This window comes from Rhinichthys klamathensis, unplaced genomic scaffold, assembly GCF_029890125.1.
Source record: "Rhinichthys klamathensis goyatoka isolate OS25496 unplaced genomic scaffold, OSU_Roscu_1.1 h1tg000406l_1, whole genome shotgun sequence".
NCBI lineage: Eukaryota > Metazoa > Chordata > Actinopteri > Cypriniformes > Leuciscidae > Rhinichthys > Rhinichthys klamathensis.
This window is the reverse complement of record NW_026606907.1, coordinates 1,372,501-1,398,548: the sequence shown is the minus strand read 5'-3', so window position 1 is coordinate 1,398,548 and position 26,048 is coordinate 1,372,501. Positions and strand designations below refer to the sequence as shown.

The window sequence follows — 26,048 nt, the reverse complement described above, 5'->3', positions numbered from 1 at the left end:
AGGGTTACATATATATATATATATATATATATATATATATATATATATATATATATATATATATATATATATATATATATATATATATATATATATATATATATATATATATATATATATATTTACTACAGTCTATGGGTTACACACAAGCCTGTTAGTGGTGACAATTAAACAATTTGTTTCTTTTCAACGAATAAAATCCGAATATATCAGTTTTTCTACACTGAACTGACACGCGCGGAATAAATAACGGTCACATTTATGGCACGCGCACGTTACACTTCTGCACATCCTCAGTAACGTAACCACCACCACATCGTTTTATTCACAATCACACATGATGAACACGTGTAGGCTATGAATGGCGTGTGTGAACACAAGTTATGTGTTTAATACGGTTTATTTAATTGTTATGAATTTTGGCTTGTCTGTACAATCTAAAAAAAATTACTGGGTTGTTTCAACCCATGTTTGGCTCAAATATAGACAGACCGTTGGGTTTAAAAGTTTAATTTAAAAAATGTAAATCAACGGTTAAAACTTTTAAACCCAACGGTTGGTTTTGTCTACATTTGACCCAAACATGGGTTGAAGACAGAGCTTGTAAAAAATAACCAAAGGTATGAAATAACACGAAAAGTGTGTATAACAGGTTTTCCTCAGCTTTTGGAAGTTGAAAAGCCGCAATTCTGCGAGTGACACTCGAGTGGCTCCTCAGGGAGCGCGCGCGTCGGGTTTCTCAGCTGAAAGTGACGTTACTCGTTTGGCACAAGTTATCTATCGTCAGAGTGGGAGTTTCTTTCAACTAACTGTTGGGACGCATCTCGGACTAAACTAAACTCTCCTTATGAGTTTTATGACACTGTATTATCCAGTTTGTGGACTTATTCTGGTGAAGTCGGAGCTGATTCGTTTCAGAACGGAAGAAAGACTGAAGAAAGTTGAACAAACACCGAGGCGGTGAATCACATTTTCCATGAAGATGTACAATGAATAATCGCCTCTCATAAAGCCGTTTTTTTTAGTTTTCAATCGAAAAACTAGTCGTGTTTACACATTATTCGTTCATTTGAGTGTTTAAGAACGCTTTACAGACAACGTTGGGAGTTAGTGATGTTTTAATAGTTCGATGGTCTACAGTTCTAGTCGTTTAATCGTTCAGAAACTACGTTTTAATGTTATTAAATTGGTGTAGAATATCGAAAGGCTTTATTTTCGCCATGTAGCTTGTTTTCCACGCTTCTGGGAGATGTGGATTTGTGTATTGGGAGGAATGTGAGTGGAAGTGTTTCTCATGGAGCTTCAGGTGTTGTGTGGATTGATCTACTGCTGTTTGCTGCCCGTCTTTCTACTGGCAGGTAAGACATAAACATGGATAAATACAGTCAAACAAATCTTGTTTTTATTAAACACCTAATGACATTTGCTTTCCAACTATTGCTGTAAGTATTGAGCGTCAACAAACAAGAGGAAAAAGTAGGAATCTGTTTTAAAACTCCAATGACAAGTTTTTAAAAATGCGTTTCCAATCGTGTTGGTTTCTTACTTTTAAAACTGTAAACAAAGTAACAAACAACATAATTCAAAAGCTCCAGAAATATCACGTGGTCTATCCATGAAACTTTTGAACCATTCCTTACACTTTGAAAACACTTATACTTATATTAAATAATATTTTTATGTTTAAAAAAATAACTAAAATGTGTATACTGGACACATATAAGTGCTGTCAAAAAGATTAATCGCGATTAATCACATATAACACGAAGGTTTGTATAGCCTGTGTGTGTGTGTGTGTGTGTGTGTGTGTGTGTGTGTGTGTGTGTGTTACACTGTAAAATGTTGCTGCCTTGCATTTTTAAGTAGTCAGCTTGGATGTGTAAGTCATTTTAAATTAAATTACATTCAACAGACTTAAACAATTAGTTACATCTTGTATAACTTATAAAAGAGTTGAAAATTGCCTTACTTATTTTGACGAGTTAAAGCAATGTAAAAACATACATTGTCATAATATTTATATATATATATTTATATAAACATACCATGTATACATACTGTCCAATAAACAAAGTCGCAGTTTGGATTTAAATAGGCAAATGCTTAAAAGAGTCTATGATGGGATCATTATTGCAGTGATTTTTATGTTTCTATCGTGATATATGTTTGGCACCAGTTCTTCTAACTCTAATTGATGGAGTGTGTAGCTTTTCATTTCTTAAACATCCATGTATGAAGAACATCATGGCCATATTCCAGGATGACAAAGCCAAGATTTATCAGACTCAAACTGTGAACGAATGGTTGTGAGGAGCATGAAGAGTCATTTCCACACATGAATCGGCTCCTTAAACTCATTGAAAGTCTTTGGGATGTTCTGGAGGAGGCTTTACAGAGGGCTGGACTCTTGCATTGGCAATACAAAATTGATGCACATCTTGATGGAAATAAATGGTGCATCGGTTTTTGTGTGTATATGACGTCAACTCTGGAATCACCGGAGTTTCACTTCATTGCTCGAATGATTCCCTCACCTTCCCTCAGGTGTTTGCTTAACAGACACGCCCGAACGGCACATTTCCTCCGGGCCCAAACTTAAACTAAACTTATTTCAGCATGATCATGCATTCCTGCAACTCACAGCTGTTTTCCTTCTTCTCAGACCTGTTTTCCCTCACAGTTCTTTCTCTGCATCATTTACAGAGCTCACATACTTTCATGCTTGTGTTGTTTTTAACCGTCACCTCCCACCGAGAGTTCAATTATGAGCTTTTCACGCTTGAAGTTGTTAACCTAGGGTCATAGTTCTTACTGGGTTGCTAATTAATCCCGTCGTTTCAAACTGGGCATGTGTAAAACCTTGGTTAACATTCTCAGTTCCTGATTTACAACGTTCATAACATTAAATGGCATGTAACCTGTTTTACTTACTCATTGTGGGGAACAATATGGACTTGAGTTATGGGTCTTGTCCATTGGTTTCATGTCGGCCCTATATCTGAATTAGCTCGTATAAATCTGAACATTGGCTTCACTATGAAAACAATATGTGTTATGAAATTGGCTGAAAATATCATACATGTTTGATCTCCTCCGACTGGATGAATCATTCTGAAGCTAAAATAAATCAGTGTCTGCATTTTTTGTTGTTGTGAAATCTGTCAACACCGACGGCCCAAAACTCAAAAATGGTTTTGATTTTTAGCAACTTGCATTAAATCAGGACGAAAGTCTTGTAGAGTATTCCAGTTTTTAGGCTCACAATGTTTTTGGCAAACCCTGATCAATTCCCAATGGATAAATCAAATCCTACTCTTCAGTTTTACTTTTGGAAAAGCATCTAAAGGAAGAGAAATGGGATGTGAATGTCTTTTTATGATTATTTTACTGGGATGCTAAAACTAAACGGTAGCAATGCATGATATATCGGCTACCATAATATCGGTATCGGCCGATATATGTTCATTTTTTAATGTTATCGGCCTGATAAAAAGATTTGGCCGATATCAGGGTGGCCGCGGGTCCTTAAAAAGTCTTAAAATGTCTTAAACTTTTCCCAATAAAAGGCCTTAAAAAGTATTAAAATGTCTTAAATAAAGTTTTCCTAATAAAAGGCCTTAAAAAGTATTAAAATGTCTTAAATTCAGATTCGATGGGCCTTAAATATTTCTGGTCACATTACCGCTAACATTTCTCCAGTGTGACGGACCCAATGTCCGTCAAATAACCAGTGAAGCATCGAATCGCAAGAATGATTATGATTTATTACATAAACAGCGATTGATAATGATGATGTATTTCTGGTAGTGCTGTTGAGACTCGCCCGTCTCTGTGAGAGAGTTTATAGTGAGAAATCAAAACAAACGAGCATAACCGCACACATAAAAAAAATCACAGAAGAAACATACTGAGGTAAAAATTCAAAATGTTGAGTTTTTTTATTTACATATGATATAGTTAAGTAACATAACATTACGGGAGCTATTTTGCTGAATATTCTCACGATTGCAAATGTAACATTGATTTTAGTTCAATAAACAAGTAGTTAATATTAAATTACTTCACTGACTCAGACTTAGGTAACTTCACTGAAATTACTTCACTTAAATATTACATATACGTATGTCATATAATGTGTATATCCATCACAGGTTTGGTCTTAAATTTCATTCAAAGTGGCATTAAAAAGATCTTAAAGTCTTAAATTTAACTTGTTTATATCTGTAGACACCCTGGATGTATTAAAGCCGATAAATAATGGATTATTTCCTTCAGCTGAGACGCTTCAGATGCGCACTGTTCAACATGATGGTTTTGAGTTGCTTTAAATATGATTGGAATCACTTCAAAAAAGGAAAGTAAAAGTAAAAGCGCAAGTCTGTCATATCGGCTACATAAATTAATTATGATGCATTATATAATTGTGTGCTTGAAACATGGATTTTCATGGTGAGACTTTTGTTTTTGTAATCAGGCTCTCAAAAATTATCTAAAAATTTGGATTTCGATTTATCGGCCAATATATCGGTTATCGGCTTTCAAATGTAAAGAATTATCGGTTATCGGTATCGGCCAAAAATGTTCATATCGGTGCAAACCCTACTAAACCTCATGTGCATGGATATTTAATTAGGCAAGCATTGTTTACGTTAGAATTGGATGAAATAATTTGCCACATTGTTTCACCTTTAATAGTAACATATTTAGTTTAGTGAAGCCAGAGTTAACAGCTGTGCTAAAAGTATGAAACCCTGAAATTAACATTATAGCACAGGATTGAGCGTAGAGTGTGAAAAGCCTCTGCCAGATCGGTTTCTATATTTAACATTTCTCCCTTTACTGTAAAAGCAACAAACCTGTTGAATGTTATAGGCTGAATTCCTGGTGTTTCATAAACAGAACGTGTTAAAGGCAAGTAAAGATATCTTGCTGACAGGATATATGGTTTGAACATGTGGTTTCTTATGTAGCAAACGTCTCGGGTTCTCCTCAGACTCGCGCATGCGGTCTGCCACATTTGTTGAGCTTTTCACAAGGAAACTGTTCTCACCTGCATGTAAACAATAATCTTTTATTTCACCCCTAGTAAAAACCAGCTAGAATCCCAGTAAGCAATTTTGCATTTAAAAGACTACAGATTGACCATGTCATGAAATGACAATATCTTGTAGATATTATTGACATTGGTAACATGATGGGATATCAAAACTACTGTACAATGAATCAGTTTTGACTGAGTTTTGATAAGAAATGAAACCAAACACCTTGTAATCTCTGTTGACTTTGCTAACATGATGGAATATCATACATCTCGCAAGTTATTTTGGCAAAAACGACATGTAACCAAACTCAGGGTTATTTTGTTTAGAAGTGGGTTACTCATAGCCAGATTATACCGGGTCTATAGTTAACCGAGACGGTGAAATGACAGCTATTGCATGCTGGGATGGATTTTATTTGCATTTTCTTAGACTGCAAAAAGTAGGGCAACCACACGACCTTGGGTGTGTAAGCAGCGCAAGACACCACCACCACATGCTGTCACAATACTATAAGCCTCAATGAAACTGGTAAACTGGGAAACTGTGCATCACCCAAAGACGGCTCACTTTGAACCTTTTATTCCCACTATTCCCAAGAGATCGGTGCAGTTGTGCTGCCAGATCTGAAAGCGAGAAGGACAACCACAAACAAATTCAAATCCTTGTTCATATACACTCACCGGCCACTTTATTAGGTACACCTGTCCAACTGCTCGTTAACACTTAATTTCTAAGCAGCCAATCACATGGCGGCAACTCAGTGCATTTAGGCATGTAGACATGGTCAAGACAATCTCCTGCAGTTCAAACCGAGCATCAGTATGGGGAAGAAAGTTGATTTGAGTGACTTTGAACGTGGCATGATTGTTGGTGCCAGAAGGGCTGGTCTGAGTATTTCAGAAACTGCTAATCTACTGGGATTTTCACGCACAACCATCTCTAGGGTTTACAGAGAATGGTCCGAAAAAGAAAAAACATCCAGTGAGCGGCAGTTCTGTGGGCGGAAATGCCTTGTTGATGCCAGAGGTCAGAGGAGAATGGCCAGACTGGTTCGAGCTGATAGAAGGGCAACAGTGACTGAAATAACCACTCGTTACAACCGAGGTATGCAGCAAAGCATTTGTGAAGCCACAACACGCACAACCTTGAGGCGGATGGGCTACAACAGCAGAAGACTCCACCGGGTACCACTCATCTCCACTACAAATAGGAAAAAGAGGCTACAATTTGCAAGAGCTCACCAAAATTGAACAGTTGAAGACTGGAAAAATGTTGCCTGGTCTGATGAGTCTCGATTTCTGTTGAGACATTCAGATGTTAGAGTCAGAATTTGGCGTAAACAGAATGAGAACATGGAACCATCATGCCTTGTTACCACTGTGCAGGCTGGTGGTGGTGGTGTAATGGTGTGGGGGATGTTTTCCTGGCACACTTTAGGCCCCTTAGTGCCAATTGGGCATCGTTTAAATGCCACGGCCTACCTGAGCATTGTTTCTGACCATGTCCATCCCTTTATGGCCACCATGTACCCATCCTCTGATGGCTACTTCCACCATGTCACAAAGCTCTAATCATTTCAAATTGGTTTCTTGAACATGACAATGAGTTCACTGTACTAAAATGGCCTCCACAGTCACCAGATCTCAACCCAATAGAGCATCTTTGGGATGTGGTGGAACGGGAGATTCGCATCATGGATGTGCAGCCGACAAATCTGCGGCAACTGTGTGATGCCATATGTCAATATGGACCAAACTCCCTGAGGAATGCTTCCAGCACCTTGTTGAATCTATGCCACGAAGAATTGAGGCAGTTCTGAAGGCAAAAGGGGGTCCAACCCGTTACTAGCATGGGGTACCTAATAAAGTGGCCGGTGAGTGTAGAGCGGTTTTAGTCCCGGTGGATTTAGGAAAGGGGAAATTATTAGAGATTATTAGAGATTAGGGATGTGCGACGTGGCCAAAAAATGTATCACAAATCACAAAAAAAAATTTCATATCAGTCCATATCGATAATTATCATGATAAATGTCAAATCTTTATTTCTTTCAAGTTTAAAGGCAAATTTTCCAGTTGTCATGGGATATCAAAACTGTAATGAATCAGTTTTGACTATAAGTGGGCTAGAATATGTCAAAGAAATGAAACCAAACACCTTGTAATCTCTGTTGACTTTGCTAACATGATGGAATATCACACATCTCGCAAGTTATTTAGGCAAAAACGACATGTAACCAAATTCAAGGTTATTTTGTGGCGCTACGTCATCCAAGGTGTTCATGTCTTTTTTTCTTCAGTGGAAAAGAAATGAAGGTTTTTGAGGAACACACTCCAGGTGTTTCTCCATATAGTGACTTCAATGGGGTCCAACGGGTCGAAGGTCCAGATGTGAGTTTCAGTGCAGCTTCAAAGTCTCGACACGATCCAGCCGAGGAATAAGGGTGCTTTCACACCTGCCTCATTTAGTTTGGTTGAGTCGCACTTGAGTTCGTTGTCCCCCTCGGTCCGGTTCGTTTGGGCCGGTGTGAATGCAGCGATCACACTCGGGTGCGCACCAAAAGCGGATCAAACAAGCGTCGAGTTGGTCTCGGTATGCTTTCAAACGAACTCTGGAGCGGTTCGTTTGTGGCGAGAACGTGATCCGACCTCGAACAGACCCGACTGCCAAAGAACTGCGCATTTCTGGACTAAACCAGCTGCCGTAATCAAACAAAACTATTATTTAGGCCTCGTTTACACTGTCAGTGAAATGTGACCCAATTCCGATTTTTTACTCGTATGCGACACAGATCGGATGTGTTCTATGACAGTGTAAACAGGAAAAAAACGCATGCATTCGGATATTTCGAGATCGGTTTCAGGCCTCGTTCATATGTGGAAATAAATCAGATGTAAATCGGATATGTGCCAATGCGACTGTCATGTAAACAGGCAGATCGGATTTTCCGAGGCGTTAGGCTTCGTCTCCGCGGTTTAATGACGAGAGAAACCCCGCCGCGCATCTGCGGATGGACGGATGGCCCGACGAAACATTGTGTCGTCGTAGGAGAGGATTGTGGACACACGTTGACACAACATATCAAAGGTTGGCTTGCTCATCCTAAAATTTCGGACCCACTGCTCCTCTTTAAAGCCCGCCACGATCTCATGAAAGTGCGTTTATTGCACGATTTTTTTTTCCACGTGGCATTTACGCCAAAAATAGTTTTTGCGTGCATGATACGCACTTTATGGCGTTTAATACGCACGTTTACAGTGCGTATCATATGCAAGCAAAAACTATTTTTGGCGTATAAATGGCATGAGAAATAAAATTTGTGCTATAGATACTCACTTTTATGAGATCGTGTTGTATGTCCTGAGATCTCGCTGCGCGTTCGTCCATCTGAGCAAGAAGACCCCTTTAAACATGCGCCATGTTTCAGTCAAGTGTAAACACATGACTCGGATAAGGGTCACAATTTAAAGAACGTGTAAACGGACGGTAAAAAAAAATCGGATATAGGCAACAAATCAGAATTGGGCATCAAGACCTGCTGTGTAAACGAGGCCTTAGATTGCCAATAGCGCTCCCTTTAAGCCACGACTGACTCCCGCGTTCTGCACTCACTGAAACTCCTCATCAACACCGCAGTTGTCCGCACTGCACAGAGAGTCTCTCATTTATATCGCGTCTAGACTCTGTTTATGAGGGGATTTGTGAAAGGATAAAGCTCGTGCTGATTCTGAACATACATTGAGGGAATTCTCCGCATGGCAGCCAGATTTTCCCGCACATTAATTCTGACCAATCGAAGTGCAGTTATGGAAATACGTTTAAGACACTTCTGGCCAACGAGTGATGTGGATGTGGTCACGTGACTGCATTTTGGGTCGTTTCATCAACTGATTCGGACCAGAGCAATCAGTGTAGTGTGAAAACGAACCAAAACCCCTGAAAATGATACAAAGTATAATTTTTCGCCCTTAATCCGGACCAAACGAACCGAACTACAGATGTGAAAGCACCCTAAGAGTCTTATCTAGACAAACCATCCGCCATTTTATAACAATTATAAACATTTATATACTTTTTAAGCACAAATGCTCATCTTGCACTAGCTGTGATGCGCCACACATTACGTAATCATGTGTGTTCCGGTTCAGAAATGTAGGGAAGGACGAAAAACTCAATCTCATTTTCTCCTCCAACTTCGAAATCGTCCGACATCATTGTTTTACCTTTTATTTATTTATTTTGTAAATGGTGTTTGACTTAGTCTTTGCTTTGCGAACACTGGGTTGGTACTTTCGCCTACGTCACACTTGACCTTTCAACGTGATTACGCAATGTGTGGTGCATCACGGCTAGTGCAAGACGAGCATTTGGGGTTAAAAGTATAAAATGAGATGCACCAACACTAAATTTGTAGGCCACATTTGAAGGAGCCTTCGAATTTGGATAGCCTTTGTTACGCCACTGTGATGCATTTGGCCTTCGAAGGATGCATTGCAGCGTATGATTTTTAGATACGTAACGAACTGTAATCGTTATGATGACTTTAATCACTGTGTATAGAAAGCGGCTGCTTTTCATTTTACACCCCCAAAGCTGCATTTTGGGCCGTAATGAGTGGGTTTCTTCTGTTCTGGTTTACACCGACTGCTTTTAAAGTTCTCGGGAAAGTTCCTACTCAGAATTACGTGATGTGAAGTTATTTTGGTCTGAATGAGATGAACGCGTTGGCCTTCTTTTTCACTTCCCGACAACCACAGGAAGCTTTTTAGCGCTTCTGCAACAAATGAATGAGCAAAAGATGCACATTAGGTGTAATTGATACTGTATTTTACGGGAATACCCACTCAAGGGAAAAGTACTCATAAATCAGCTAAATGAGTAATATGTTCTGGCAAGCTTAATCACTTTTCTTCATTAACAGTACACAGAATGCTTGCAATCTAAATTGTAGTTCAGTTTATATCAAGAATACTAATAAACATCCTCCATGATTCTTTCTTTAATTGATCTGAACTCTGAAAGCTGGGGCTTTAAAGAAAGTCCACTTGCAATGTTTGTACATTCATCTTATTCTGACTGGACTCTGGTTGTACAGAGCAATAGTGGGTGTAAATTGTGGCTTTCAGTTGTTAAGAATAGTAGACCACACATACCCAGTCCATAAATAAAGTTAGGGATGCACCGATACCGATAACCGATAATTCTTTACCTGAAAGCCGATAACCGATATATTGACTGATAAATCTAAATCCAAATTTTTGTAGAATTTTTGAGAGCCTGATTACATAGACAAAAGTCTCACCATCAAAATCAATGTCTCAAGCACACAATTATAATGTTCTCATGATTATTTTATGTAGCCGATATGACAGACTTGCACATGTTGCACTTTACTGTATTTTCCTTTTTTGAAGTGATTCCTATCATATTTCAAGCAACTCAAAACCATCATGTTGAACAGTGCGCATCGGAAGTGTCTCCGCTGAAGGAAATAATACACTATTTATCGGCTTTAATATATCGTCCAAATTTTCTTATGGAGCCGATAACCATAACATGAAAAATTAACATATATCGGCTGATACCGATATGGTTGCCGATATATCGTGCATCCCTACATGTAGCCAATCTGCTGGTGTGTTTTCTTGTTCTCTGTGATATGCTTATGTAACGGAGGTCAGCTAGTAAGAGATTTGCGAGTAAACCTCATTAAATCATAAATCCTTAAAGGAACGCTCCACTTTTTCTGGAAATAGGCTCATTGTCCAACTCCCCTAGAGTTAAACAGTTGAGTTTTACCGTTTTCGAATCCATTCAGCCGATCTCCGGGTCTGGCGGTAGCACTTTTAGCATAGCTTAGCATAGATAATTGAATCTGATTAGGATGTTAGCATTGGCCTAGAAAATCGGAACTTTTAATTTTCCGTCGGTCTTAGTACACGATACAGAAGAGTCAAGTTTTAAATAGGAAAAATATCGAAACTCTTTGGTCATTGTTTTTGAGAGAGATGCTAATGGTCGAATCAGATTTAATGATCTATGCTAAGCTATGCTAAAAGTTGTACCGCCAGACCCGGAGATCGGCTGAATGGATTCGAAAACGGTTTAACTCTAGAGGAGTTGGAAAATGAGCCTATTTCCAAAGAAAGTGGCACAATAGGAACCAGAGGGGTTACACTTAACAAGAGCGCTAATTTAGCACACTTTCCCCCAAAAAACAATACTAAAACCGTAGACGCATCAAAAATGTAAGTGCTGTTCATCACTCTCATTGTATCTATCTGACAAACTTTCTAAATTACAGAGCTCTGCAGAGTTGTGGTTAATCCTCTTTAACAATTCATAGAATATTTATATAGCTTCAGGGAAAGGCATTAAACAGTTCCCTATTCTCCAATTAAAGTGCTGCCTATCACCAGACCAGAGAAAACACTCTTACATTGTATACCTAGGGAAATACCTAGAAGTGATGGTGCAATGTGACTTTGCATAATAGATATTCTTGTCATAACGTGTTGTGTTTGTGTATTGTGCATGCACAGTTGCCTAGAAGAACTGATGTACTGGGTGTGATTTAATCTTCATGTGAAAATCTAATGAAATAAACTAAGAAAAGCATAAAGAAAATTAATTGTATATTTTGGACCCTTAAAGAATAGTTTGCATTTTCTGCCAAATTCTTATTATCATAAAAAAAAGAGAAAAAAAATACAAGACATGAATTAAACTAGTACATTATGCAATTTATTTTATAATACATTATTATATTTGTGTAGTGAATTTATTTATAATTTAATTAACTTTTTTTTTTCAGTTTTTGTTGCAAAATATCATCCTGAGATTTTTTTTGTGAGATTAATTCAGCACTTTATATTTCATTAATGTCGTATTGCTGATGTAATCAACTGGCTGATTAATGAGTTAGTGAGTTTGTGTGATCCAGAAGTGTTTATCAAGAATTCAAACAGTGATTAAATCATTATTCACTCACTCTTAGTCCCTTCTGAAGTTTCCATCTGGCAAAGATGTATGTGTTTATTGTTGCTAATTAGTGAAGATAAATAGCAAGCAAGAGATTAATATGCTAATGATTATTGGTGATTAGTGCATTGTAGTCTGTTCTGACCACAGTAATATGCCTTATTCGAGAATGGTTGGGTCTATAAGAAAGCTTTTAATAACATTTTGCAAGCATGGTCTGAAAATGATCTGAGCCGATTTTGGTGTAAATCGGACGAACGTCTAATTTTGTTTCTAGAACGTACGTTTTAAAAGTTATTAGCATAATTATAAGTGCAACTTTGGACAGTTGGTGGCAATAGAGGGATTGAGTTAGAGACTCCAAAATGACTGTGATTAATGTTCAGATTGTGCTCTATTTGTGTGCCAAATTTCATAATTTTTCCCACAAATGTTTCTATGGGCTGCTATAGACTGAACTAACGGATACAAACGGTGCCTTTGCACCTTCAGTACTTGGCCCCTAATAATAATAATAATAATAAAAACAGAGTACAAGGTTATTGAAAGTTGGCGTGAAATGAAGTTTCACCATCTCTATTTTCTAAATGCATGCTAATGATGTTATTGTGAGCAAGCTTGCATTCAGATCCGCCTCCATTCAATCAACAACAGATGCATAGAACCAAGTCTCCGCCCAATTATTATTATTATTTTTTTGTTTAATTTTTCTACTAGTTGTCTGTCTCATCCTACACGCACTCTCTCCGAACAAGCAGAAAAATATATATTTGGCTTCTGTTTAGCCCTGCCCACAGCAATTTCATTGGTAAAAAATCCTTGTCTTAATAACTGTATATTTAACAATAAACATTGGCTTGGATTTTTATTATTGGTGTATCGATGCCCTCATGTCACGATTCGATACATATCACGATACTGAACTTACGATACGATATTATTGCGATACGCCAAGTATAAAGGTTGATTAAAATGCTAAATTTGATACATTGTGTGTGTAAATGAATATTCGTGGACTTAGTGCTGAAACCCAAAGGACAGGACAATCGAGACACCAGAATAACAATATTCATGATTCTGAAGCTGAAAATACAGAATTATTTTAGTCAAATAAGCTTGCACTCTTTCACTGACTAATGTCGGCCACTTTATACTGGTAACATCAGGCATTATCAGAACCCACAAATATTCCCCCATTGCATTATTATACATTATATTCAACATTTATATAGTAGTTAAAACTCTGTAAATTTTTTCTCACACAGTAATTTTCATTTTGGGTCGACTATCCACAATACATATTGATGCACTTTTATATTGGTCTATATTGTGACACGATACATTGTTACACCCCAAATTTTTTGCTTTGTTGCATCAATTTTGCAGACGGAAAATGTAATTGTCACTAAAATGCCTTGTTAGGGCATGTTATTATACCTGTAGCCTAAATGGCCACTGATCAATACCTCATTTGGGGTTGAATAAGCTGAAGAGGGTCCTGGCACATATCTTAACTCAGTCTGAAATGACTTGATTATTTGTAGATGATCTAACAGAGCAGGGTTTTTTTGGCACGGCCAATCAGAGTAACGAAACGCCTCACACCCGTAAAAACTGACTGGGCTGTTTGTTGTATCATCCCAGATGAGGACGCATCTCAGTACGCTGTTGGCGTTTCCACCTGACGATTGGAAAAGTGACCGTTTTCCATCAAAACAGGATGTGTGTCATGCAGAGAGTGCCAGTGGCTCAGGGCTTCCACTAACAATTGAAAGGTCACTTTGTTTAAGGCCCATTGTTACGTGTGTGTGAAGTAATTTCTGCATGAGACGCAAATGAATAGTGTGTAGACCTCCTGGACTGAATGCTCATGATTGTTTGTGTTTCCTTCACCTGTGTACAGGACGTGCCACACCGAAACACACTCGCATTACTCCCGTCTTCAGTGTCACATGATCCTTTAGAAATCACTCTAATATACTACCAATCCCAACCAGACATTGTGGTATTTAACTTGCATAATAATGTGTTATGAAGACATTTCTCTTGTGGTAAGTGAGGTATTCATGCAGTGTTTGGCCTAAATATTTCTCATTTCTCCATTAGAGTGGTATTTCTCAGCACTGAATGCCTCGCTTATCTAAGGGTTATCTAAGGGTAAGGGTTCGCTGACCTGAATTGGGTGCGTCTTGTTGTGCTGGAAATGAAATGCGCAACCCAGGTTCATTTGAAAAACGTTCAACATTTCTGCAAAATGATATTACGTTGCGTCTTGCATGTTTAAAAAGAGAAATGTCTAAATAAGTGGCGCTAAAAGCATGTTCTCGGTTTTATATGAATCTAGCCGCGTTTCCATTACCCTTCAAATTGCTCAAATTGAAATGGCGAATTGAAAATACGCCCAATGGATTCACGTCAATTTATCAATATATATCGCAAAAAAAAGTTTTCCCGCTCGCATTAGGTTTTTCAGGCAATTCGAAATAGGAATATTTCGCAAAACTGCAATGGAAATTTTTTTTCGCATTTGCAGTCACCTGACGTACGTTAAAGTGTGTTTACTTTGGACCGAAGGCGAGACAGAGCTCTTTATTAAACTCATAAAAGACAAAAGTATTACGGGAATACTGGATTCTTCTAAACAACAAAAAAATCGACCCTTCGCTAAGCCACGCCCGAAAACCGCCACAGCACAATCGTGGCTTAGCAACCGTAACTAGGCGCGGGAGGTCTATCAAGCTTTCGAGCGAGGGAAACACGCCGAAGCTTTGTGCATACGGATTGTGTAAATCTGATACCCGTTATCCTAAAAGTTTGGACGGGGGGTGGAATTTTTTATTGCAAAGTGGTCAGGCTAATGTCTTGTGTTTTTTCCACAAGACTTATGGATAAGCTATAAGATAAGGTTGATTTCTAATTATTAGATTATTTTCAAATTTCACTTTACTGTGCATGAACATAGCTGTTCCTCAATTCGTGTGTTTCCCAGTTGAGTTGTCAGCGTATGACGCGGCTGCTGCTTGCGCTGGGACCTATAGGCTTTAGCTTCAATTTTGATTCAATTTATTCTCTACTAGGGAGAAACACCCAGAAACACTCATATGAGCCGCTCACGAGTATAACGCGCTTTCCTTGCCATTAATGCTTGGATAAAACACCTACGTCTCTTTGATTAATAATAATAGCTAGTGCGGCGGCTGTGATATACATAAATCCACTAACATCCGTCGCCATTATTTTTGGAATGACTTATCGCGAGAGGAAAAAATTATGTTTAAGTCGCATTACATCGGTTAATGGTAACGCCGTCATTTCGCAATATGACGGCGTTTTATTGTTTTATCGTCATTTCGTTTTTTATCAACGCGGTTACAGATGAACGTGACTTTAGCAATGTTTTATTACGTAGGTTTTTGTACGTATTGCGGCAGTTCTGGATTGAAATGTCCGGTGAGTGGCGTTTAAAGGTTAATTCTCTATTGCGTTTGAAAATAACACACCACCTAAACTAGGGATGAGTCGCGATCTTCGAATAGTCGAATAGTCGAACTGTGTTCGAAATTCGATCATAGAATTGCTTATTCGAATATCGTTATATTTTCGCAAAATTCCAATGTGACATAATTGACGGCGCGCCTACTGTCACAGATCGCGCAGCAGGGTATTTTCGTGTCGGGGACACAAGGTGTCACAAACATTAATGAAACCCCCTCCTGGGCGATCTAGGATACCAGCGTTTTATACATAGTGTAAACAAACAACAGAAGAAGAGCATTGTCGTGACCGTTAACTCTGCGCCCAACAGAGGTGGGACTAACCTTTACTGTCTATGGTAGTAACAAAGTAGCCTACATTTACTTCACTACGTTGGGCGATGTTCCTCTCGTTACTTTATTTTAATGCAATACATGTTGTTAAATGCGTAGTTTATTCCAAGCGCGCTGTATCTTTTTTATGGGCATGAGCGATGCTCCATTCACAAATGAATCACTCTTTTGAGTCGATTCTGTTCAAAGACTTAATCAAACAAGTTGGCAGATCTGTCTAAATCGGTTGGCGAATCAGTTTGAATGAGCTGTTCAGTTCCTCGCGCACTGAATCGTCTGAAGCGCTTTCAATTCACACTCGACACGGAGTTGTAACAGGAAGATTTAAGAACATCAAGAGCGTTGGATGAAGTGGCCGTGGACCTACAGTACAGTCTAGTGAAAGCAAATCTACTAATGCATCATATTTTTGCCAGCGATGAAGATCTAGTTGAACATCTTCGTATGATGTCAGTGAATGAATGATTCCACAGGACGATACATTCTAGTTCATTTCATTCAGGTAATACATTTTATAACCAAACAGATTATTACTCAACGATGGCACTACAAGTATGATGAGATTATCCGTTTTTTGGACATTTACATTCATTTATAGGCTACATTAAATAAGCTACCATTGTCCACAGTTTATGAAATGAACACCCGCCATCCCGTGGTAATGTGTGTATTGCGCAGTGAAACACGAATAGTTTTGATTAATACTAATTTGTTTAAAAAGTAGGCTTTTGCAGTAACAAGGCAGGTTTGTATGAAATCATGACATTATTTTTTTTTTATCTAACGAGCATCTGGTTTGGCGATGCAAAAACGGACTGTCGTGCTTATTGTTTTTTTTTTCCTGTTAACTACCGGTATGTTAAAAAAAAAAAACGACAAAAACATGTTAATTGTATGAATAATAAACAGTATGTTTGATGATAAATCACTAAAGATGAAATTGCCCTCCCTTTCTGTCATTGTGCGTTGTTTTTGTTTTTTGATTTTCGAACGATAATCGACTTTTGCTCCTCGATTTTCGAATGGCATTTTTGGCAGAAATTCACATCCCTAACCTAAACCCTATAGTGTTAACAAAAGCAAACGAGAGATAAAACATGCATTTGCTGAAACAACCAGTTCTTCCATGCCATTGGGATCAAACCCCCGTTAGCTCACAAGTAGGTTAACCTAATCATAATCAAGCCTTCAAAATAAACATATTTTGTTAATTGACTTCGTCACTCCCAACTATCATTAGGCCCACACAAGTCAAGTATACAATTAGCCTATGGAATCTTTCTTCTTTTTTAATATTTTATTCTCATAAACACAATTATACATCATGACATTTTTTATATCTCTTTTTTCCCCCTCTCAGCCAATTTCTGCAAGAAAATATAGCCCACGCTTTTGCGTTGCCTGTAATTAACGTCTGAGAGCTTGTGGCGGCGTTTCTGAGCCTAACGGAGACTTTAAAAGGTACTTGCGCTGTTTTTGGAAGTGAAAACAGTCGGTCTGCTCTGCTTTGTAAAACTTTAATATAGGATGACGAGAAACCAGCACAGACCAAACATCCACATGAGTCTGAAAATGGCCGGATAGTGTATGTAATGGTGCCAAAGTTTTATTTAAAAATGTGTTCCCACTCCAGATTTCATCATGACAATAATAATCGCTGCTTATTCCATCATGAAACCTAGAGGTGTTTCATTCACATGAATCCTGTAATATGATAGAATATCATAGGCCTAAGTATTTCAATGAATGTATTGAATAGAGACACCATCATCTTGCTCCTAGAGACAGAAAGTCCAGAGGTTAAAGGTGAATGAAAATTCTGTCATCAAGTTGTTTCCAAACCTGTATGCATTTCTATCTTCTGCTGAACACGAAAGAAGATTTTTGAAGAATATGTATATCCAAACAGTTGATGGACCCCATTGACTTCCATAGTATAGAAAAAAAATAGGGTTTTTGAAGAATATGGGTATCCAAACAGTTGATGGACCCCATTGACTTCCATAGTATGGAAAAAAATAAGGTTTTTGAAGAATATGGGTAACCAAACAGTTGATGGACCCCATTGACTTCCATAGTATGGAGAAAAAAAAAAGGCTTTTGAAGAATATGGGTAACCAAACAGTTGATGGACCCCATTGACTTCCATAGTATGGAAAAAATAACGTTTTTGAAGAATATGGATATCCAAACAGTTGATGGACCCCATTGACTTCCATAGTATGGAAAAAAATAAAGTTTTTGAAGAATATGGGTATCCAAACAGTTGATGGACCCCATTGACTTCCATAGTATGGAAAAAAATAACGTTTTTGAAGAAAATGGGTATCCAAACAGTTGATGGACCCCATTGACTTCCATAGTATGGAAAAAAATAAGGTTTTTGAAGAATATGGGTAACCAAACAGTTGATGGACCCCATTGACTTCCATAGTATGGAAAAAAAAAGGCTTTTGAAGAATATGGGTAACCAAACAGTTGATGGACCCCATTGACTTCCATAGTATGGAAAAAAAAAAGGCTTTTGAAGAATATGGATATCCAAACAGTTGATGGACCCCATTGACTTCCATAGTATGGAAAAAAAAAGGCTTTTGAAGAATATGGGTAACCAAACAGTTGATGGACCCCATTGACTTCCATAGTATGGAAAAAAAAAGGCTTTTGAAGAAAATGGGTATCCAAACAGTTGATGGACCCCATTGACTTCCATAGTATGGAAAAAAAAAGGCTTTTGAAGAATATGGGTAACCAAACAGTTGATGGACCCCATTGACTTCCATAGAATGGAAAAAAAAAAGGCTTTTGAAGAATATGGATATCCAAACAGTTGATGGACCCCATTGACTTCCATAGTATGGAAAAAAAAAGGCTTTTGAAGAATATGGGTAACCAAACAGTTGATGGACCCCATTGACTTCCATAGAATGGAAAAAAAAAAGGCTTTTGAAGAATATGGATATCCAAACAGTTGATGGACCCCATTGACTTCCATAGAATGGAAAAAAAAAAGGTTTTTGAAGAATATGGGTAACCAAACAGTTGATGGACCCCATTGACTTCCATAGTATGGAAAAAAAAAGGCTTTTGAAGAATATGGGTAACCAAACAGTTGATGGACCCCATTGACTTTCATAGTATGGAAAAAAAAAGGCTTTTGAAGAATATGTATATCCAAACAGTTGATGGACCCCATTGACTTCCATAGTATGGAAAAAAAAAGGCTTTTGAAGAATATGTATATCCAAACAGTTGATGGACCCCATTGACTTCCATAGTATGGAAAAAAAATAACGTTTTTGAAGAATATGGGTAACCAAACAGTTGATGGACCCCATTGACTTCCATAGTATGGAAAAAAAAAAGGCTTTTGAAGAATATGTATATCCAAACAGTTGATAGACCCCATTGACTTCCATAGTATGGAAAAAAATCAGCTTTTTGAAGAATATGGGTAACCAAACAGTTGATGGACCCCATTGACTTCCATAGTATGGAAAAAAATCAGCTTTTTGAAGAATATGGGTAACCAAACAGTTGATGGACCCCATTGACTTCCATAGTATGGAAAAAAATCAGCTTTTTGAAGAATATGGGTATCCAAACAGTTGATGGACCCCATTGACTTCCATAGTATGGAAAAAAATAACGTTTTTGAAGAATATGGGTATCCAAACAGTTGATGGACCCCATTGACTTCCATAGTATGGAAAAAAATAACGTTTTTGAAGAATATGGGTATCCAAACAGTTGATGGACCCCATTGACTTCCATAGTATGAAAAAAAATAAGGTTTTTGAAGAATATGGGTATCCAAACAGTTGATGGACCCCATTGACTTCCATAGTATGGAAAAAAAAAAGGTTTTTGAAGAATATGGGTATCCAAACAGTTGATGGACCCCATTGACTTCCATAGTATGGAAAAAAATAAGGTTTTTGAAGAATATGGGTATCCAAACAGTTGATGGACCCCATTGACTTCCATAGTATGGAAAAAAAAAAGGTTTTTGAAGAATATGGGTATCCAAACAGTTGATGGACCCCACTGACTTCCATAGTATGGACAAAAATCAGCTTTTTGAAGAATATGGGTAACCAAACACAGTTGATGGACCCCACTGACTTCCATAGTATGGAGAAAAAATAAGGTTTTTGAAGAATATGGGTAACCAAACAGTTGATGGACCCCATTGACTTTCATAGTATGGAAACAAAGAAGCTTTTTGAAGAATATGGGTAACCAAACAGTTGATGGACCCCATTGACTTCCATAGTATGGACAAAAATAAGGTTTTTGAAGAATATGGGTATCCAAACAGTTGATGGACCCCACTGACTTCCATAGAATGGAAAAAAATAAGGTTTTTGAAGAATATGGGTATCCAAACAGTTGATGGACCCTACTGACTTCCATAGTATGGAAAAAAATAAGGTTTTTGAAGAATATGGGTATCCAAACAGTTGATGGACCCCATTGACTTCCATTGTATGGAAAAAAAATAAGGTTTTTGAAGAATATGGGTATCCAAACAGTTGATGGACCCCATTGACTTCCATAGTATGGAAAAAAATAAGGTTTTTGAAGAATATGGGTATCCAAACAGTTGATGGACCCTACTGACTTCCATAGTATGGAAAAAAATAAGGTTTTTGAAGAATATGGGTATCCAAACAGTTGATGGACCCCATTGACTTCCATAGTATGGAAAAATAATAAGGTTTTTGAAGAATATGGGTATCCAAACAGTTGATGGACCCCACTGACTTCCATAGTATGGAAAAAAAATAAGGTTTTTGAAGAATATGGGTATCCAAACAGTTGATGGACCCCATTGACTTCCATAGTATGGAAAAAAAATAAGGTTTTTGAAGAATATGGGTATCCAAACAGTTGATGGACCCCATTGACTTCCATAGTATGGAAAAAAGAAGTTTTTTGAAGAATATGGGTAACCAAACAGTTGATGGACCCCATTGACTTCCATAGTATGTAAAAAAGAAGTTTTTTGAAGAATATGGGTAACCAAACAGTTGATGGACCCCATTGACTTCCATAGTATGGACAAAAATAAGGTTTTTGAAGAATATGGGTATCCAAACAGTTGATGGACCCCATTGACTTACATAGTAGGAATAAAAAAATACCATGGAAGTCAATGGGGTCCATCAACTGTCTGGTTACCGAAACTTTTCTAAATATTGTTTTCAGCAAAATAAATAAATTCACACAGGTCTGGAACAACTTGAGGGTGACTAAATGAGTTTTCATTTTTGGACTTTAACACTGTAAAGTCCCAAGTCAAACATATATTTAGATAGTGAGGACAAATCTTGTAGCTCAGGCTGTCCTCTCCTGTTTTACTGCCGAAGTAGCAGTGCAACATTATCCTGTTTGTGGGTTGTGGCCATTAAAGAGGAATTTAGCTTCCCGCTGTGGGCAGCATCAGACCGGTAAACGGATAAATGTGGACGGTGCCAGAGGAGCAGGGGTTTACTGAGGCCAGGCTGCACCTGTCACGGTCTCACCAATTTACCTTTTGACGAGGGTCTAAACAGGCTAACACAGTGTTTAACAGTAGATTAAGTATTTTATTAACCAACTGTTTGCTTGGGAACATTTTGCTTATATTACGTTAGGTGATGTCTGTGATATTGGTGTCAAGAATCGTTAACCTCATCGTAACAACCTTATAATACTAGGGGTGCACGATATATCGGCCACCATATCGGTATTGGCCGATACATGTTCATTTTTTTAATGTTATAATTATCGGCCCGATAAGAAATTTTGGCTGATATATTAAAGCCGATAAATAATGTATTATTTCCCTCAGCTGAGACACTTCAGATGCGCACTGTTCAACATGATGGTTTTGAATTGCTTGAAATATGATTGGAATCACTTTAAAAAGAAAATAGTGTTAAAGGTGCAGTATGTAAGAATGACAACTAGTGGTTGAAATAGGTACTGCAGTCGAATTCGAAATATCGGAGATCGTGGTTTCTCCCGCCTCCTCAGACTCGACGCTCACGCGGGTTGCCAGTTTGAGCACACGCAACAGGAACGAGCGCAATGGACAATGAAAATTGGCAACGTATCGCAGTATCACAGACCAAAACAATAACAAACATTCCAGCCTGGAAACGCACATTTCAAAGTAAAATAACTGGCTGTTGTAGTGTTTTTCAGAGAAATTAGTATGTGAACTTAGCATGTTTCCTCAATAAATGCAAACATATTATGGTATTTTTATGCTTTAGTTATGGCTGTGCCGGTAAACTTGACAACCGCACCACCGCGGTGGCTGAGTAGCACCAAAACACATTTGTTTTTGTATGTTAATGCTGTTTTACATGAATATTATGACAGGAGTGAAGCACAAAGCTTTGTTTACAAAAGAAATAATAGGTTAGCAATTAATTGTTACATCGCAGCCTTGGAAACGTTTGGATTCATGACGAACGAGAGAGTTGTGCATGAGCCCATAAATTTGAGCTTTGTCGGCTTTTGATCTGTTTTTCACCCGGTTATCAGCGAATCTAACAATACTCCATTAGTTATTCCCCTGGACGTGGAATCTCTTTTTTCTTTTCCCAAAAGTGCATACACTATGGACAAACATATTAGAACCAAACCTTGAGTTTCTTTCTTCTGTTGAGCACAAAATAAGATATTTTGAAGAATGTTGGTAATCAAAGCCATTGACTTCCACAGTAGGAATACAAAAATACTATGGAAGTCAATGGCTATCGTCAACTGTATGGTAGCCAACATTCTTCAAAATATATGATCTTTTGTGTTCAACAGAAGACATAAAATCATACAGGTTTGGAACAACATGAGGGGGAGTAAATGATGACAGAATTTTCAGTTTTAGGTGAACTATCCCTTTCACTGGAAGTAAACTCCTGAAAAACAGCCCCACACCACTATCCCCCCTCCACCAACTTTACAGTCAGGCAGGGAACGTTCTCCTGGCATCCGCCAAACCCAGACTCGCCCATCAGACTGCCAGACAGAGAAGCGGGATTCGTCAGAACAGAACAGGTTTCCACTGCTCTAGAGTCCAGTTGCGACGTATTTACACACTCCCATGCTTGGCATTATACTTGTTAATGTGAGGAAACCCACTCCACGAAGCTCCCGCCGCACAGTTTCTGTGCCGATATTATTATATATTGACATGTTTGTAAATGCAGACTGCATGGCTAGGTTTTTGATTTTATACACCTGAGGCAATGGGTCTGACTGAAACACCTGAATTCAAGATTTAAGAGGAATGTACATGTGTGTGTGTGTGTGCCAATTTATTGTGCTAGTGTTTGGTAGTCTAGGTCATGTACACAGGCTGGCGGTCCGTGGACTTTGCATTGGGGGGATTTCTAAAACAGGGGCCAAACAGTTGGGCCAAGTACTGTTCAATCTCAGCAACTATAGGAAGCATGTTTATTTGGAAAATACAATGTTTGCTGTACCCTTAGAACTCTAGTAATCCACAACAATGTCAACATGACATCATGACTTTGCGTAAACATACACGCCACTTTCAAGTCAAGTGGCGTGTTATCTATATGCATTTTGAGCTATCCGCGTGTGTGTCCACGCCGAAATTAACCGTCATCTTTTGCGTGTATGTGTACGCCGTCAAATGTCCGAGTGATTCCGCGTATATGTACACGCCGTTAAATGTCCGAGCGAAACGAAGCAAAATGTATATTTACATCTGTGGAGCGATATTTTTTTTCCTAGGATGGTAGGGGAAGACTCATAAATGGTATTAACCCCAGTGACGGGTAGGTTTAGGGACGGGGTTGGGGTAGGTCATATATTTATATATACAGTAATGTTAAGTTACTTACGTAAAGTTAAGGCGTTGATAAACACGCTGAAAAGCGATTATGCGTGTTGATAGCACGCCAAAAATGGAAATACGAATTGGCGTGTCATACATACGCCATTTCATGAGATCAGTCTGACAATGTGCTGATTTGTTGGATTATTAAAAAAAATTGATTCCAAATTAAATTAACTTGTAATGTGAAATCAAATAAAGTGAATTACTCGTATTTTGAAATAAGATTTTGGTCATATCACCCAATTTTGCTGTATCATGCTCAAATAAACAGAAAACTGTTTTGTGACATTCCCTTCTCTCGACTGTATGTCTATCCAATTAAGAAGAAAATAGATACATTTAGCATGTAAAGTCCCCCTGTGTTGAAAATCCAGCTTTTAATGTTGTTTATGTGTCTATGTGGTGTTTTTAATACGCTTTAAGACAAACTTAAAGCGTATTAAATTAATTTTAAGTGTGTAAATTAATTTAGTATTCAGTATTTTCTCCTTAAAACTGCAGTGAACCAAAGACAGTCTCAAAAACACGGTTTGAAATCGCTGGTGTTTCTGACGTCACAAACGACCTTGTAACCAATCAGATCAACGTGTGATCGTCAACCAGTGGATCTCTGAGCTGAGTGAGTGAGTGGAGGCGGGGCTCATTTGCATATTCATAGAACCGCGAATACTAAATGAGGCGAGGGTGTCGAGTTACAAGATTTTCTTTTTAAGGAAAAAATGCTTAAATATGTGATTTCGGTGATCAAAAATGAGTTTTAAGGGATACAATTATTGACTACATGGGGACTTTAAAATGATTTCAATTGCATAGATATAGATAGACCATTTGACAGTTCTGTGTAAACAAACGGGTAAAACGCAGTGCGCCTCTAATTCTCTATAAAATTCCTCACGCATGCATCAACAAGCCCTTTTCTTTATACATTCCCTTGCCACAGCTTAATCTGTGTGTAGCGATCGGACCCGGTGTATTTCATAAGAGTAGGGAAGGGACGGATAGGATCAAATTCTTATTTAATTTGTTGTAGCCTAGAGTTTGTGCTGATGTTACACTGTCCACCCCCCACGCTGACCTTTGACCTGTGTTTGCACTAGTGTGTCAGATTGGGCGTACAGGAACACAACAAAGAAAGTGAGCAAGACAGGTCAGCATGGGTTCAGGAGACAGAAGCAGAAATGTTTCCTCTTGTAACCGAGCGAGTGTGTTATCTCTAAACTCCACATGGCAGGACTGGTTTAGATATGTTGCCATGTCTGGGCGGCGTCGAATAGGACTCATGTTCACATACAACATACCCAAGTGTGCTTAAATTAAGGGAACATGATTTTTTATCTTTCTAGCAAAATGTTGTCATTATTTGCTCCAGTGCTGCTCGTATTTATTCTGTGGAGCGCAAGAGGAGAATGTATGAAAGTATTTATTAGTGTTGGGCAGCGATTAATCACATCCAAAATAAAAGTTTGTGTTTACATATTATTTGTGTGTGTACTGATAATTATTTTGTGTATATTTAAATACACACATATGCATATATATATTTAAGACTATTTATACATTATTTATATTATATATAAATATTTTATATATAAATAACACATTTTTCTTAAATATATACATGCATGTGTGTGCATTTATATATACACAAAATAATTATACACAGTACACACAGATATAATATGTAAACACAAACTTTTATTTTGAATGTGATTAATTGTTGTCCAGCACTAGATTCATTTATTTTATTTATTTTTCAGATTATATGATATAGTTAAGCAATATCACACAAGTATTGAGCACAATATCACATGAGTGCTGTTTTTGTCATGAATAGCACGAGTACAAATGTAATATTGATTTTATACAACGGTTCAATAAATAAGAAGTTAATATTATGTAAATTTATATTGTCTGTTTTGGCTCAATTTTGCCAACTAAAGTATTAAAAGGCCGGAGAAGAACTATTGTGCGTCTCTGAACAACACACAGCGGTGCTTCTTTTCTGAACGAATCCACGTTTTGAGCGAATCAATCGGGCGAACCAATGATTCAATGACTCATTCATAAAGAGAGTCATTTACTTAATTCCTGAATGAATCAGCCACTTGAACGAATCAAATGACTCATTCAATGACTTACTCATTTAGACATGAGCTCCACTTTAAGTTTTTTTTTATTTAAAGTATCATTGCATTAAAAAAAAAATCTTATTTTGGGGATATGAAAAATGAAAATTCGGTTTATTTACGTTTACTCTCCCTCATGTAGTTTTAAACCTGTATGACTTTCTTTTGTTTTTTGCGGAACAGAAAATAAGATATTTTGAAGAATGTTGGTAACTCA

The 26,048-nt window shown here is 37.8% G+C and overlaps 1 protein-coding gene across 1 annotated transcript in view; it reads left to right on the top strand.

Annotated features, from left to right (window-relative positions):
• The first annotated feature begins 770 nt into the window (after positions 1-770).
• The window catches only part of piezo1 (piezo-type mechanosensitive ion channel component 1), a 149,668-nt gene continuing 124,390 nt past the window's right edge, over positions 771-26,048 (top strand). The window contains exon 1 of the mRNA XM_056234815.1: positions 771-1,358. Within this exon, the coding sequence (XP_056090790.1) occupies positions 1,295-1,358 (64 nt within the window). The 5' untranslated portion in view covers positions 771-1,294. The remainder of the gene's footprint in view (positions 1,359-26,048) is intronic.